Source organism: Mytilus edulis, chromosome 12 (genome assembly GCF_963676685.1).
Source record: "Mytilus edulis chromosome 12, xbMytEdul2.2, whole genome shotgun sequence".
Lineage (NCBI taxonomy): Eukaryota > Metazoa > Mollusca > Bivalvia > Mytilida > Mytilidae > Mytilus > Mytilus edulis.
In genome coordinates, this window is record NC_092355.1 from 3,401,046 (window position 1) to 3,419,819 (window position 18,774).

The following is an 18,774-nucleotide window of genomic DNA, read 5'->3' on the forward strand; positions in this document are numbered from 1 at the left end:
TTGAAATGTCTGACATTGTAAAGTTCGACTACACTAAAAGTTGTAAAAAGCATTTTTTTGTACAAAAAACACTTCATTTTGTTATAAAAAGTTTGGTTCGATAAAACATTTTTTTTATACATTTTTTGTTTGTTTTAATGCCAATGTCAATATTAACTACGTTTTAATATTATTTTACAAATATTTATCGTATTCCATCCAAAATAAGAGGCTGATTTTCCAAGTTTTGAAAAATCAAGGTGTTGCAATACTTTTTTCCATGTGTATATATCATTAAGGGGAAGCTTAATACAAAAATTTATGATAAAAGAGATGATTTTTCATTTCCTGACGTTAATTACTTTCGTATCTATTTTAGATGGTGACGTTCCAGATGGTGTTTGTATGATTCCCTAGTGCAACAACATACAGATTTTAACGAGAGAATTTTATGTATTACTGAAAAATTATTACACAAGGGTTTTCGATATCACAAACTAGTCCAAACTTTTACTAAATTTTATCATCGGTATACAAACACCATTCAGGAATATAACTCGATATGCAGACATCTTATACATTCAGGTATTTCACATCCAATTTTTTATGGTAATATTCTTTACAAAGCACAAAAATTTCAGTTTTCACATAAAAAGCTAACAAAACCTTTAAACAGACTCATTGAGAAGGGATATAGTTACGATACTGTTGTCAGGTCATTAAAGATTGCATATTTTGGCTTTGATATTGATTAACTTATAAGGTCTTTGTATCGGAGTTAAACACATTTATTCTAAAACCAGTTGTTGGCATGACACAGGTTATGTTCTTCTCATATATTTTATGATGTTATGACACTAAACCCCTTAACAGGAGGGATTGTGCCTGATATTCATATGATGAAGACATAATCTTTCAATCAATTTAATTGAGGTCTGGAGCTGGCATGTCATTAACTGGTAGCAGTCTGTTGTTATTCATGTATTATTGTCATTTTGTTTATTTTCTTTTGTTACCTATTCTGACATTGGACTTGGACTTCTTTTAAACTGACTTTTACTGTGCGTATTGTTGTGCATATGTTTTTCTACGTTGGCTAGAAGTATAGGAAGAGGGTTGAGATCTCAAAAAACATGTTTAACCCACTAATATTTTTGTGAATTTTGGATCCTCAATGCTCTTCAACTTTGTACTTGTTTGGCTTTATAAATATTTTGATATGAGCGTCACTGATGAGTCTTATGTAGACGAAACGCGCGTCTGGCGTACTAAATTATAATCCTGGTACCTTTGATAACTATTTGTGCCTGTCCCAAGTCAGGAGCCTCTGACCTTTGCCTAATAGTCTTGTATGATTTTTAATTTTAGTTTCTTGTATATAATTTGGAGTTTAGTATGATGTCCATCATCACTGAACTAGTATACATATTTGTTTAGGGGTCAGCTGAAGGACGCCTCCTGGTGCAGGAATTTCTCACTGCATTTAAGACTCATTGGTGGGCTTTGACTGTTGTCTGCCCTATGGTCCTGTTGTTGTCTCTTCGACAAATTCCTGACTTCCATTTTCAATTTTACTTTTATATACAAGAACTTACAAAAATAAATTGTGATCCCCAACTTTTCTTTGGAAAATTGACAATTGCATAAATATTGACCCCTAACAGCTTTTAATTAACCAGAGGGGCTTCCTTAAATTACTTTTTTTGGACAATGACTCTATATGATTTTATATGTCAACAGTAAATGTATTTCAAGAACATGTTTGCATGTTCCCTCAACCTTAGGCTATTTATTGTTATGTTTCTTTGTTTCAAGATGTAGTCTGATCTAAAATAGGAACTTTGAAAGTAAGAAAAAAAATCTTTTTTCCAGGCGGGATGCACTTCCCTTCTGTGTCTTGGCCAAGCAGTTCATAGCCTAAAACTTCCAAAATACAACTGATGGATATCTAACTACATATATTTTTATTATAACAGCCAATAGCATGAGCGTGTAGGTAAAGGTAAAATCTTGTTTGCTAGCTGAAACAAAAAGTCATCATTAGGTTAAGTAAAATACCCTCCTTTAAGAGTAGACTAGTGCTACAGATAACCAATCTATCTGTCTGTATGACTTAGTCTACTTTGAATGGAGGGTTATTTACAATTAGGGAATGACTACTTCACCTTCCAGGTCTGGGTTAATCCCAAAAATCTGAAATGCCCTTCTTTAGACTGCCCTACCCAGATCCATTTTATCTAAAACCTGATCACGGTCTTTGTAGGCATTGTGTTCATGGCAGTCCACTTAATATGCAGTCAACAATATATATGATACATCAATCAGCATCCAAAGGTCTTCCAGATCAAAAGATGACCAAATCTAACAAGCATTCTTTGCCCTACAGGTTAAAATATTCATTTGTTTGAAACAAAAATCTAACTTGGTCTTTAATTTGGCATGGGGTATACTTTAGAACAAATAATAAGTCAGAATCTTCAAGCAAGACTGAAAAAAGTGTTGAAAACTTGTTATTTGAGTAAATTTAAGTCCAAGGACCATAACTCTGCACAAAATCATCAGACAGACAGACAGACGGAGTGCAAACCTTAAGAGGACTAATTAAAGTACTTCCATTGCAGTTCTTCTGATAAATGCATAAAACAACTAATATTTTGTAGAAAATGTTTTACTTGACATACAAAAGCTCTCACACAAACATCACAGTACAGTATAATGGATAAATGCCACAATAATGAAGAAATATGACCCCAAACAAAAATGTTTAACACAGTTGATTAAATGTTCTCATGGTTCTGCAGTTACATGGCAGTACAGAAATACTGCAATAATTTAGATACTTTCAATGTATGGTTAGTACACCATTGTTGGGTTTATTTAATAGCAGCGGGAATAAATTTTGTAATAATTCAACGCTCAGATTAAATGCTCCTCCCTTTCCTTCAAATTATAAATGTTTGCTATAAAATTTAAAGTTTTAATTGAAATATATCATTAAAGTTAACCATAACAGATTGAAGTGTCAGTAATGAAATTTTAATACAAATAATTACAGAGCCAACATTTATTGTGTTGTCTGTCTTTTACCCTTCCCCTTCCCACACTATCAGGTGTGACCCCAAAAACCCTTAAGTACAATAATAATAACTTATATATTACATTTTTACTTCTGGGTCTTATCAGCACTTAGAAGTATTTGGAGTAACATAAGATTACTTGAGCATTCCGGAGATTTGAATATTACAATCATACTGTGTAAAATAATTGTCATAAATCTATAAATAAATAATTAACCGAGTTGTCCAGATCGTAGAGCCTGTTCATAAGCACTACCTCCACCTTGGCCACCTTCTTTCTCTAATTTGATCATATCATCTATTCTTAGAATGGTTATAGCAGCTTCTGTAGCAAACTTGAGAGATTTGATCTTAGAAATGGCGGGTTCTAAAACACCAGCTTTCTTGTTGTCACGGACGGTACCTTCATACAGATCTAAACCAACCCTGAAATAGGCAAGATTATTTCTATAATTTTCTCAAATTTCACATCACACATAACTTTAACATTTGTAAAGTAAGAGTCCAAGTCTAAATATTTCTATCTGTCAACTTAAGTCATGCAATTACTTCTGTAAAGTAATACTTTGGATTCATTATTATTCGTTGAATAACAATTTTGGTGGATCTTGTTGGTATGGGTCAACCACAAAATTAAATGTTCAGCAAATGACTAATTTCCTATAGGATTATATGTAAACTTCGGTAAAAACAACAAAATAAAATGTTCAACAAATGACTAATTTCCTATAGGATTATATGTAAACTTCGGCAAAAACAACAAAGTTAAATGTTCAACAAATGACTAATTTCGATTGTATGCAAACTTCGGCAAAAACAACAAAGTTAAATGTTCAACAAATGACTAATTTCCTATAGGATTGTATGCAAACTTCGGCAAAAACAACAAATTAAATGTTCAGCAAATGACTAATTTCCTATAGGATTGTATGCAAACTTCGGCAAAAACAACAAATTAAATGTTCAACAAATGACTAATTTCCTATAGGATTATATGTAAACTTCAGCAAAAACAACAAAGTTAAATGTTCAACAAATGACTAATTTCGATTGTATGCAAACTTCGGCAAAAACAACAAAATTAAATGTTCAACAAATGACTAATTTCCTATAGGATTATATGTAAACTTCGGCAAAAACAACAAAGTTAAATGTTCAACAAATGACTAATTTCCTATAGGACTAATTTCCTATAGGACTAATTTCCTATAGGATTGTATGCAAACTTCGGCAAAAACAACAAAGTTAAATGTTCAACAAATGACTAATTTCGATTGTATGCAAACTTCGGCAAAAACAACAAAGTTAAATGTTCAACAAATGACTAATTTCCTATAGGATTGTATGCAAACTTCGGCAAAAACAACAAATTAAATGTTCAGCAAATGACTAATTTCCTATAGGATTGTATGCAAACTTCGGCAAAAACAACAAATTAAATGTTCAACAAATGACTAATTTCCTATAGGATTATATGTAAACTTCGGCAAAAACAACAAATTAAATGTTCAACAAATGACTAATTTCCTATAGGATTATATGCAAACTTCGGCAAAAACAACAAAATTAAATGTTCAACAAATGACTAATTTCCTATAGGATTATATGTAAACTTCGGCAAAAACAACAAAACTAAATGTTCAACAAATGACTAATTTCCTATAGGATTGTATGTAAACTTCGGCAAAAACAACAAATTAAATGTTCAACAAATGACTAATTTCCTATAGGATTATATGTAAACTTCGGCAAAAACAACAAAACTAAATGTTCAACAAATGACTAATTTCCTATAGGATTGTGTGTAAACTTCAGCAAAAACAACAAAATTAAATGTTCAACAAATGACTAATTTCCTATAGGATTATATGCAAACTTCGGCAAAAACAACAAATTAAATGTTCAACAAATGACTAATTTCCTATAGGATTGTATGTAAACTTCGGCAAAAACAACAAAATTAAATGTTCAACAAATGACTAATTTCCTATAGGATTATATGTAAACTTCGGTAAAAACAACAAAATAAAATGTTCAACAAATGACTAATTTCCTATAGGATTATATGTAAACTTCGGCAAAAACAACAAAGTTAAATGTTCAACAAATGACTAATTTCGATTGTATGCAAACTTCGGCAAAAACAACAAAGTTAAATGTTCAACAAATGACTAATTTCCTATAGGATTGTATGCAAACTTCGGCAAAAACAACAAATTAAATGTTCAGCAAATGACTAATTTCCTATAGGATTGTATGCAAACTTCGGCAAAAACAACAAATTAAATGTTCAACAAATGACTAATTTCCTATAGGATTATATGTAAACTTCAGCAAAAACAACAAAGTTAAATGTTCAACAAATGACTAATTTCGATTGTATGCAAACTTCGGCAAAAACAACAAAATTAAATGTTCAACAAATGACTAATTTCCTATAGGATTATATGTAAACTTCGGCAAAAACAACAAAGTTAAATGTTCAACAAATGACTAATTTCCTATAGGACTAATTTCCTATAGGACTAATTTCCTATAGGATTGTATGCAAACTTCGGCAAAAACAACAAAGTTAAATGTTCAACAAATGACTAATTTCGATTGTATGCAAACTTCGGCAAAAACAACAAAGTTAAATGTTCAACAAATGACTAATTTCCTATAGGATTGTATGCAAACTTCGGCAAAAACAACAAATTAAATGTTCAGCAAATGACTAATTTCCTATAGGATTGTATGCAAACTTCGGCAAAAACAACAAATTAAATGTTCAACAAATGACTAATTTCCTATAGGATTATATGTAAACTTCGGCAAAAACAACAAATTAAATGTTCAACAAATGACTAATTTCCTATAGGATTATATGCAAACTTCGGCAAAAACAACAAAATTAAATGTTCAACAAATGACTAATTTCCTATAGGATTATATGTAAACTTCGGCAAAAACAACAAAACTAAATGTTCAACAAATGACTAATTTCCTATAGGATTGTATGTAAACTTCGGCAAAAACAACAAATTAAATGTTCAACAAATGACTAATTTCCTATAGGATTATATGTAAACTTCGGCAAAAACAACAAAACTAAATGTTCAACAAATGACTAATTTCCTATAGGATTGTGTGTAAACTTCAGCAAAAACAACAAAATTAAATGTTCAACAAATGACTAATTTCCTATAGGATTATATGCAAACTTCGGCAAAAACAACAAATTAAATGTTCAACAAATGACTAATTTCCTATAGGATTGTATGTAAACTTCGGCAAAAACAACAAAATTAAATGTTCAACAAATGACTAATTTCCTATAGGATTATATGTAAACTTCGGCAAAAACAACAAAACTAAATGTTCAACAAATGACTAATTTCCTATAGGATTGTGTGTAAACTTCAGCAAAAACAACAAAATTAAATGTTCAACAAATGACTAATTTCCTATAGGAGTGTATGCAAACTTCAGCAAAAACAACAAAATTAAATGTTCAACAAATGACTAATTTCCTATAGGATTATATGCAAACTTCGGCAAAAACAACAAAATTAAATGTTCAACAAATGACTAATTTCCTATAGGATTATATGTAAACTTCGGCAAAAACAACAAAATTAAATGTTCAACAAATGACTAATTTCCTATAGGATTATATGTAAACTTCGGCAAAAACAACAAAATTAAATGTTCAACAAATGACTAATTTCCTATAGGATTGTATGCAAACTTCGGCAAAAACAACAAAATTAAATGTTCAACAAATGACTAATTTCCTATAGGATTGTATGCAAACTTCGGCAAAAACAACAAAATTAAATGTTCAACAAATGACTAATTTCCTATAGGATTGTATGCAAACTTCAGCAAAAACAACAAAATTAAATGTTCAACAAATGACTAATTTCCTATAGGATTGTGTGTAAACTTCAGCAAAAACAACAAAATTAAATGTTCAACAAATGACTAATTTCCTATAGGATTATATGCAAACTTCAGCAAAAACAACAAAATTAAATGTTCAACAAATGACTAATTTCCTATAGGATTATATGCAAACTTCAGCAAAAACAACAAAATTAAATGTTCAACAAATGACTAATTTCCTATAGGATTATATGCAAACTTCAGCAAAAACAACAAAATTAAATGTTCAACAAATGACTTATTTCCTATAGGATTGTATGCAAACTTCAGCAAAAACAACAAAATTAAATGTTCAACAAATGACTAATTTCCTATAGGATTATATGCAAACTTCAGCAAAAACAACAAGTTAAATGTTCAACAAATGACTAATTTCCTATAGGATTGTATGCAAACTTCGGCAAAAACAACAAACTAAATGTTCAACAAATGACTAATTTCCTATAGGATTATATGCAAACTTCAGCAAAAACAACAAAATTAAATGTTCAACAAATGACTAATTTCCTATAGGATTATATGTAAACTTCGGCAAAAACAACAAAATTAAATGTTCAACAAATGACTAATTTCCTATAGGATTATATGCAAACTTCGGCAAAAACAACAAAATTAAATGTTCAACAAATGACTAATTTCCTATAGGATTATATGTAAACTTCGGCAAAAACAACAAAATTAAATGTTCAACAAATGACTAATTTCCTATAGGATTATATGTAAACTTCGGCAAAAACAACAAAATTAAATGTTCAACAAATGACTAATTTCCTATAGGATTATATGTAAACTTCGGCAAAAACAACAAAATTAAGTGTTCAACAAATGACTAATTTCCTATAGGATTATACGTAAACTTCGGCAAAAACAACAAAATTAAATGTTCAACAAATGACTAATTTCCTATAGGATTATATGCAAACTTCAGCAAAAACAACAAAATTAAATGTTCAACAAATGACTAATTTCCTATAGGATTATACGTAAACTTCGGCAAAAACAACAAAATTAAATGTTCAACAAATGACTAATTTCCTATAGGATTATATGTAAACTTCGGCAAAAACAACAAAATTAAATGTTCAACAAATGACTAATTTCCTATAGGATTGTATGTAAACTTCGACTTAAATGTTCAACAAATGACTAATTTCCTATAGGATTATATGTAAACTTCGGCAAAAACAACAAAATTAAATGTTCAACAAATGACTAATTTCCTATAGGATTATATGTAAACTTCGGCAAAAACAACAAAATTAAATGTTCAACAAATGACTAATTTCCTATAGGATTATATGTAAACTTCGGCAAAAACAACAAAATTAAATGTTCAACAAATGACTAATTTCCTATAGGATTATATGTAAACTTCGGCAAAAACAACAAAATAAAATTAAATGTTCAACAAATGACTAATTTCCTATAGGATTATATGTAAACTTCGGCAAAAACAACAAAATTAAATGTTCAACAAATGACTAATTTCCTATAGGATTATATGTAAACTTCGGCAAAAACAACAAAATTAAATGTTCAACAAATGACTAATTTCCTATAGGATTATATGTAAACTTCGACAAAAACAACAAAATTAAATGTTCAACAAATGACTAATTTCCTATAGGATTATATGTAAACTTCGGCAAAAACAACAAAATTAAATGTTCAACAAATGACTAATTTCCTATAGGATTATATGTAAACTTCGGCAAAAACAACAAAATTAAATGTTCAACAAATGACTAATTTCCTATAGGATTATATGCAAACTTCGGCAAAAACAACAAAATTAAATGTTCAACAAATGACTAATTTCCTATAGGATTATATGTAAACTTCGGCAAAAACAACAAAATTAAATGTTCAACAAATGACTAATTTCCTATAGGATTATATGCAAACTTCGGCAAAAACAACAAAATTAAATGTTCAACAAATGACTAATTTCCTATAGGATTGTATGTAAACTTCGACAAAAACAACAAAATTAAATGTTCAACAAATGACTAATTTCCTATAGGATTATATGTAAACTTCGGCAAAAACAACAAAATTAAATGTTCAACAAATGACTAATTTCCTATAGGATTATATGTAAACTTCGGCAAAAACAACAAAATTAAGTGTTCAACAAATGACTAATTTCCTATAGGATTATACGTAAACTTCGGCAAAAACAACAAAATTAAGTGTTCAACAAATGACTAATTTCCTATAGGATCATACGTAAACTTCGGCAAAAACAACAAAATTAAATGTTCAACAAATGACTAATTTCCTATAGGATTATATGTAAACTTCGGCAAAAACAACAAAATTAAGTGTTCAACAAATGACTAATTTCCTATAGGATTATACGTAAACTTCGGCAAAAACAACAAAATTAAGTGTTCAACAAATGACTAATTTCCTATAGGATCATACGTAAACTTCGGCAAAAACAACAAAATTAAATGTTCAACAAATGACTAATTTCCTATAGGATTGTATGAAAAACAACAAAATTAAAAATCAAAGAAAATATGCAAGTTTTCCTCAAACCACGAAATTAATGAATCCATAAATATCAGGCTTTTATCTCACAGTCAACCCTATGACACCAATCAGATATGTGTAATTAAACAAATTTCTGTTCATTACTTTAAATATTGTGTGAAATGGAGATGTTTATTTTCCACTGATTATACATGTATAAAGGAGTATATGTGAATAATTCAGACACAAAACTGCTGATAAATTCTGTCTCAGATTTAATTCACAATCTGTACCAATCAGAAGTACAGACAATGAAATATATTCTGGTGTTTATATAACCCAAATGTATAACTATAGGTATAATCATATTTATACCACAGCAAAGTTATGGGTACAAGTTCTTATCACAAAATACATAACATAATGACCTTTTATACACCTCTCAGGAAATCCCCAATACACTACATTTCAAGTGGATATTGTAATTTCAACCTGCATACACCCCCTTAATATGTTTACCTTAGATATTGTAAAAATATATATTCCAAAAAATTAACTAAATTTGTCAAGGTACCATTAGTCTTATGATATAAAAGAAATGTATTTCCCACAGTAAATATCTTCATCATATAACCAGTTTTTTTAAATGATAATGAGTTCTGTTCCTAAAAAATGTTGCCTACATTTTAGTACCTACACATCTAGCAAACAGCCTACCATATAAAAATTATAAAACAGATGGGATTACATTTTTTCTAAAGATAACATGGATTTCTGGTCTAAAACATGTAACTGAAGTTGTTGGTCAAAAACAAAATTTCCTAAAACCTATATAGCTACCTACCCAACCCTACAAGTCATGGGTGGGCAAGAGCAAACACATTTTATTTTCTTATTTATTGAGGGTGGCCTTACACCCTGACTTGTGTTCTTTAGTTGGTTCTGGTTTGTTGCAAAAGGCTCAAAGTTTATATCTGTTAGTGTACACTTTAATTTAACAAGAGTGCACACACTGAAATGTCTCGCCTTCTTTACTAATCATTCATATTATGTTGATAGTCCTAAGTATAAAGCTTTATTACACATGTTACAACTGTCACATAAACTTAACATTAACCAAGATAGCTAAACAAAGACCAATGAACCATAAAATTGAGGTCAAGGTAAGATGAACCATGCCAGGCAGATATGTACAGCTAACAAAGCTTCCATACAACAAATATAGTTGACCTACTATTTATAGTTTAAGACAAATAGACCAAAACACAAAAAATTAACACTGTGCAATGAACCATGCAATTGAGGTCATGGTCTAATAAAACCTGCGGGACTGACATATAGATCATAATATATTTCCATACACCAAATATAGTTGACCTTTGGCATATAATATTACATAAAAAGACCAAAACTTAAAAACTTAACTTTGACCACTGAACCATGAAAATGAGGTCAAGGTCAGATGACATCTGCCCGCTAGACATGTACACCTTACAATCATTCCATACAACAAATATAGTAGACCTATTGCATAAAGTATGAGAAAAACAGACCAAAACACAAAACCTTAACTATAACCACTGAACCATGAAAATGAGGTCAAGGTCAGATGACACCTGCCAGTTGGACATGTACATCTTCCAGTCCTTCCATACACCAAATATACTAGCCCTATTGCTTATAGTATCTGAGATATGGACCACCAAAACTTAACCTTGTTTACTGATCCATGAAATGAGGTCGAGGTCAAGTGAAAACTGTCTGACGGGCATGAGGACCTTGCAAGGTACGCACATACCAAATATAGTTATCCTATTACTTATAATAAGAGAGAATTCAACATTACAAAAATTCTGAACTTTTTTTTCAAGTGGTCACTGAACCATGAAAATGAGGTCAAAGACATTGGACATGTGACTGACGGAAACTTCGTAACATGAGGCATCTATATACAAAGTATGAAGCATCCAGGTCTTTCACCTTCTTAAATATAAACCTTTTAAGAAGTTAGCTAACACCGCCGCCGTAGCCGCCTCACTATCCCTATGTCGAGCTTTCTGCAACAAAAGTTGCAGGCTCGACAATAACCATCTGAGGTCTTTATGGTTATTTAGTTGTTTGTGATTTGTTGTGGAAGGCTCTGAGTTTATGTCTGTTGTTATATACTTTGACTTACCATCTGAGGTCTTTATGTTCTTTAGTTGTTTGTGATTTGTTGTGGAAGGCTCTAAGTTTAGCTACAAGATCTGTGGAGTCCTGTGCTGCATTAACTGCTAGCTGTTTAGGTATCACTAACAATGAGCGAGCAAATTCTGCTATAGCTAACTGTTCCCTTGAACCCTACAATCATATTAATATATATATTCTATTTGTATCTCTTTTTGTTTCAAAGTTAATTAAAGTATTATAAAGTACTATGTATAGTTATTATTAATATATTCCATTTTAAAGTTGTTTTATTTATTTCTATGATTGTATTTGATTATATGTGATTGTACGCGATTGTATTATGTATATGTTTATCTCTTGTTTCACATGATGTTTATAAATATAGCATAGTGTATTGTATTGAATGGGCCTCCTCGTGGGATTTTTTGATAGTTTGATAACTTCACCTTTTATATAGGGGCTATTCCAGAAAAAAATGTATGGGGGGGTTGAAAGGCACATTGTATTAATAATACATGGGTGATGGGTATCAGAGCAACTTTTCACACAATAATGCACTATAATTCTCAATTACAATTGTCTGGGTAGCTGGTGCTGACAAAAACTGCCTTCCAACCCCCCCATACATTTTTTTTTTGGAATAGCCCTAGTCCTTATTTGATTACCAGACCTAATATTTAATAATTATTTGATAATCTACGACTGCTACTTGATTATTTGATTATCTTGTGTACAAAATAATTAATGATCATGTGATTATATTGGCAATTTGTTATCGGATTACTTGGACACCCCCATGAGGGGCCTCAAGAGTTGTCTCACTGCCAACCATACCACATTTTCTTTTGTTTATACTTAGTCAGCAAACTTACTAAAGAAGTAGCAAAGTTTTCTAGATAGATAGACAGAGCAGCCTCTACAGCACCACCACCGGGGACTACAGTCTTGGACTCTAGGACACGTTTCACTACACACAGGGCATCATGAACAGATCGTTCCATCTCATCGCACATGAAGTCATTAGCTCCTCTCAGTATAATAGAAGCAGCTGATCTGGCCTTTGGTCTGTTGGAAAAAACATAAACAATTAAATACTGGAAACCCAACAATTTTTGCAAGCAATTCATTTTTACAACAGATAAATAGTGTTTATTTTAGTGCTATATGTGTGGAATACCGATCATTTCTTAATATCAAAATGTAACAATTAAAAGATGAATGTATATCAGGACACAAATGTGAGAGTAAGAGAGTGGAAACCATAAAAACTTGTAACTTTCCTAGCTATGAAGGAGAATAACTCTAGAACGGTAAGTGACTCACTGCCCAAACTCTGTCATCGTGTCTTACATTAGTTCTTACCATTATGTACATGTAGTATAAGTTTCATAAAATTTGAAAGAGGAAAGTGCAGAAACTGGTGGATAGTTGTTTAACTGGCAAACATACAAATGATTACATTGACTGATTGGCAAACATACAAAGGATTACATTGACTGATTGGTAAACATACAAAGGATTACATTGACTGACTGGCAAACATACAAAGGATTACATTGACTGATTGGCAAACATACAAAGGATTACATTGACTGACTGGCAAACATACAAATGATTACATTGACTGACTGGCAAACATACAAATGATTACATTGACTGATTGGCAAACATACAAATGATTACATTGACTGACTGGCAAACATACAAATGATTACATTGACTGACTGGCAAACATACAAATGATTACATTGACTGACTGGCAAACATACAAATGATTACATTGACTGACTGGCAAACATACAAATGATTACATTGACTGACTGGCAAACATACAAATGATTACATTGACTGACTGGCAAACATACAAATGATTACATTGACTGATAGTTGATGTTATAACACCACTGATAAGAGCCATTTTTGGGGCTATTTTGTGGTGGCAAGTTTTTATTGGTGGAGAGAGCCAGTTGTTAACAATCCTATTGACTATTTATCTATACATTTAGATAACTATTACCTATCAAAGTTTTATACCCGTATTTGGTTGAGTGTCCCAGATTTAATTCAAAGTCAGTACCAATAAGCAGTACTTTCCTATAGAACATTTTCTGGTGTTTATATAACCCAAATGTATAACTGTGTGTACAACATATATACGACAGCAAAGTTATGGGTAGAAACCTGTTATAACTGTTAAAAAGGCATTTGAAACATATGCAATATAATTTTCTTTAACCCAATTATAGACCAAATTAAATTTGAAGCCACATACCACTTACCCCTTTCCTATTCCTGAGTGACTTATGTTGAGCAAATGTTTGATACCGGTCCAAGAATGTATTCTTAAACCATACAAAATTTGTGTTGTTTTTTTTTCCTTCAAATTTTGTAAACATGATAAACATGATTTTTTTTATATCAAGCAAAATCTTTTACTGGACAATTATATGAAGTAAAATAGGGCTCTTTTTTTTAATGTTAGAAGTATATGAAATTTTTGACATATTAAAGTTTCCACTAACCCTTTAATGAGACATAATTCATCATCACAGACTCGTTCTTGACAAACTTCTTCAGCCTGACCCAGGAATGCAGCATCAAAGGATTCTTCTCCTTCTAAGTTAGCTAATGTTGATACTAACTGACCTGAAAAAACAGATAAAGAGCATACTTCAGTTTATAATTCAGTCATTGGCTAATTGTTTACTGTTACTGTTTATTCATTATTATTCCATGGGTGCTATTTGAGGGGAGGGGGGGCTTGTTGTAGGAATATAAGAACTTAAGAATCAAATATAACATCAAAAACAAATTATATGCTTGTATTCATAATTCATTAAAACCATAAAGTGATATACATATATCCACAGAATACACTTTTTTCATTAATCCACAAAATAAAGTATCTTAAAACAGGCCATAAGTTTTCTTGTTTGAATTGTTTTACATTTGTCATTTTGCATTGTTTTGAGACTTTTTACAGCTGACTATGCAGCATGGGTTTTGCTCATTGTTGAAGGCCATACGGTGTCCTATAGTTTATATGTCATTTGGTCTTTTGTGGAGAGTTGACTTGTTGGCAATTATACCACATCTTATTTTTCTATTGGATAAACAAATTCACAATATGTGAAGCCATGATTCATTGACTGGATTAAACATTTTTTATTCAAATGTTCTCCTTGATTCAATACTGACCTCCTGTAGCTTTAGCTATTCTTTTTAAGTCAACCTTTTTACACCTCCTGACTGCCATTGCTCCAGCCTCGACAAAGTATTTAAGACAGAGGTCATCTATACCACCAGTTGTAAGGATAACATTGGCTCCCGATGATAAAATCTTATCTATTCTTTCCTTTGTTATATCAGATTCTCTAAAATTAAAGTACAAAAATTATTGTAAACATTATTTTTAAATTTAATTCAATAATCTACACAAATTTGTATGAAGATAATAGTACTATTGAAACAATCAGTTTGTAATCATTCAACTCATCATTGTCCCAGATATAATTCACTGTCAGTATCAAAGTTACTCATCATTGTCCCAGATTTAATTTACAGTCAGTATCAAAGTTACTCATCATTGTCCCAGATTTAATTCACCGTCAGTATCAAAGTTACTCATCATTGTCCCAGATTTAATTTACAGTCGGTATCAAAGTTACTCATCATTGTCCCAGATATAATTCACTGTCAGTATCAAAGTTACTCATTATTGTCCCAGATATAATTCACTGTCAGTATCAAAGTTACTCATCATTGTCCCAGATTTAATTCACTGTCAGTATCAATAATTAGTACTAACTCTTGGTTACTCATCATTGTCCCAGATTTAATTCACAGTCAGTATCAAAGTTACTCATCATTGTCCCAGATTTAATTCATTGTCAGTATCAAAGTTACTCATCATTGTCCCAGATTTAATTTACTGTCAGTATCAAAGTTACTCATCATTGTCCCAGATTTAATTCATTGTCAGTATCAAAGTTACTCATCATTGTCCCAGATTTAATTCACCGTCAGTATCAACAAGTGAAACTGCGAGCTACTGCTCACTGATGATACCCCCGCCGCAAGTGGATAATATTAATAGTGTAAAAATATGCAAGTGTTCGGTAAACAGGAAGTTGTCGAGTGATGAATCTGAAAACGCATCACACGGTATAGCTGACTTATAAAAATCCTGAAACCAAATTTCAGAAATCCTTGTAATGTAGTTCCTGAGAAAAATGTGACGAAAATTTTCAACTTGGTTATCATGTGTAAAATCATACAAGTGTTCGGTAAACAGGAAGTTGTCGAGTGATGAATCTGAAAACGCATCACACGGTATAGCTGACTTATATAAATCCTGAAACCAAATTTCAGAAATCCTTGTATAGTAGTTCCTGAGAAAATGTGACGAAAATTTTCAACTTGGCTATCATGTGTAAAATCAGACAAGTGTTCGGTAAACAGGAAGTTGTCAAGTGATGAATCTGAAAACGCATCACACGGTGTGGCTGACATATATAAATGTTGATACCAAATTACAGAAAGGGTGGATGTGTAGTTCCTGAGAAAAATGTGACGAAAGTTTCATGGGACGGACTGACTGACGGACTGACGGACGGACGGACTGATGGACGGACAGACAGAGGTAAAACAGTATACCCCCCCTTTTTTAAAGCGGGGGTATAATAATTAGTACTAACTCTTGGTTACTCATCATTGTCCCAGATTTAATTTACAGTCGGTATCAAAGTTACTCATCATTGTCCCAGATTTAATTCACTGTCAGTATCAAAGTTACTCATCATTGTCCCAGATTTAATTCACTGTCAGTATCAAAGTTACTCATCATTGTCCCAGATTCAATTCACTGTCAGTATCAATAATTAGTACTAACTCTTGGTTACTCATCATTGTCCCAGATTTAATTCACAGTCAGTATCAAAGTTACTCATCATTGTCCCAGATTTAATTCACTGTCAGTATCAAAGTTACTCATCATTGTCCCAGATTTAATTCACTGTCAGTATCAATAATTAGTACTAACTCTTGGTTACTCATCATTGTCCCAGATATAATTCAGTCAGTATCAAAGTTACTCATCATTGTCCCAGATTTAATTCACTGTCAGTATCAAAGTTACTCATCATTGTCCCAGATTTAATTCACTGTCAGTATCAAAGTTACTCATCATTGTCCCAGATTTAATTCACTGTCAGTATCAAAGTTACTCATCATTGTCCCAGATATAATTCACTGTCAGTATTGAAGTTACTCATCATTGTCCCAGATTTAATTCACCGTCAGTATCAAAGTTACTCATCATTGTCCCAGATTTAATTCAACGTCAGTATCAAAGTTACTCATCATTGTCCCAGATATAATTCACTGTCAGTATCAAAGTTACTCATCATTGTCCCAGATATAATTCACTGTCAGTATCAAAGTTACTCTTCATTGTCCCAGATATAATTCACTGTCAGTATCAAAGTTACTCATCATTGTCCCAGATTTAATTCACCGTCAGTATCAATAATAAGTACTAACTCTTGGTTACTCATCATTGTCCCAGATTTAATTCACCGTCAGTATCAATAAGTAGTACTAACTCTTGATGAATTCTGGTGTTTATATAACCCAAATGTATAACTAGAGGTACAATAGTGTTTATACCACAGCAAAGTTATGGGTTTTGTCTTTTAGAGTCAAACAATAGTCCACATCTTTGACCCAGAAGCATTGATATGAAAGATAAATGCGTCAGAAAAGCAATTAGTGTTTCAGAAAGAGTAGATTTTACATTTCATGGGAAAAATAACCAGATGACTGAAAATTTGTTAAAGCTAGTAAAATCTGTATAATTAGACACCTATAACCAGATGCTCCGCAGGGCGCAGCTTTATACGACCGCAGAGGTTGAACCCTGAACGGTTGGGGCAAGTATGGACACAACATTCAAGCTGGATTCAGCTCTAAATTTGGATTGTGATTAAATAGTTGACACAGCATAGGTTTCTGACACAGAATGAATGTGGTCTAATGAACTTAAAATATTTTTTTTGCCTTTGAGCAATTCACTTATTAATCCTCTCAAAAAAATGTTTCAATAAATTTTCTTTTTATTTATGAAATCTGAAATGAGAAAAATTTACCCCCCCCCCTTTTTTTTCACATCCCCCTTTCCCTTTTTCCAAAACTGATCTCAATTCAAATTTCTAATGGAGTTTGCAACAATAACTACTCATTTAAATACATCATAAAATATCAAAATGTAAAATAAAGTGCTTGTTATCACTGAATGGTAAAGGTTGTTTTAATTTATCAGTTGGTAGTAAAAATGAATATACATTGTATATTGTATAAAACAATGATTGAAGTTGATTCAACTCCTATTCTGGACAAAGAAAGATAACTCCAATTGAAAATTCTTGCTATTGCACAATATTGTGCAATTAGATATTTCTTGCTATTGCGCAATACTGTGCAATTGAAAATATTTGCTTTTGCACAATACTGTGTAATTGAAGATTTCTTGCTATTGCACAATACTGTGCAATTGAAGATTTCTTGCTATGTAGACCAATTTGAAAACGGGACCAAAAATTAAGAATCTACATACACAGTTAGATTTGGCATATCAAAGAACCCCAATTTTTGATGAAATCAAACAAAGTTTAATTTTGGACCCCGATTTGGACCAACTTGAAAACTGGGCCCATAATCAAAAATCTAAGTAAATTTAGATTCAGCATATCAAAGAACCCCAATTATTCAATTTTTGATGAAATCAAACAAAGTTCAATTTTGGACCCTTTGGGCCCCTTATTCCTAAACTGTTGGACCAACACTCCCAAAATCAAACCCAACCTTCCTTTTATGGTCATAAACCTTGTATTTAAATTTCACAGATTTCTATTTACTTATACTAAATTAATGGTGCGAAAACCAAGAATAATGCTTATTTGGGCCCCTTTTTGGCCCCAATCCCTAAACTGTTGGGACCTCAACTCCCAAAATCAATCCCAACTTTCCTTTTGTGGTCATAAACCTTGTGTTTAAATTTCATTGATTTCTATTTACTTATACTAAAGTTATTGTGCGAAAACCAAGAATAATGCTTTTTTGGGCCCCTAATTCCTAAACTGTTGGA

At 31.5% G+C, this 18,774-nt stretch overlaps 1 protein-coding gene across 2 annotated transcripts in view; it reads right to left on the bottom strand.

Moving 5' to 3' along the window:
* Positions 1–2,631: 2,631 nt before the first annotated feature.
* Positions 2,632–18,774, bottom strand: part of LOC139499477 (T-complex protein 1 subunit alpha-like) — a 32,468-nt gene continuing 16,325 nt past the window's right edge. Inside the window, exons 8-12 of one of the 2 annotated variants that reach the window (XR_011658198.1) lie at positions 14,829–15,004; positions 14,153–14,276; positions 12,503–12,695; positions 11,550–11,801; positions 2,632–3,482 (exon numbers count right to left, since the gene is read on the bottom strand). Coding sequence is in view for 1 of the 2 variants with exons in the window: in XM_071288154.1 (XP_071144255.1) it covers positions 3,269–3,482; positions 11,638–11,801; positions 12,503–12,695; positions 14,153–14,276; positions 14,829–15,004 (871 nt within the window). In the remaining variant the exon portion in view is untranslated. The remainder of the gene's footprint in view (positions 3,483–11,549; positions 11,802–12,502; positions 12,696–14,152; positions 14,277–14,828; positions 15,005–18,774) is intronic. The other variant, XM_071288154.1, reaches the window with a different exon arrangement.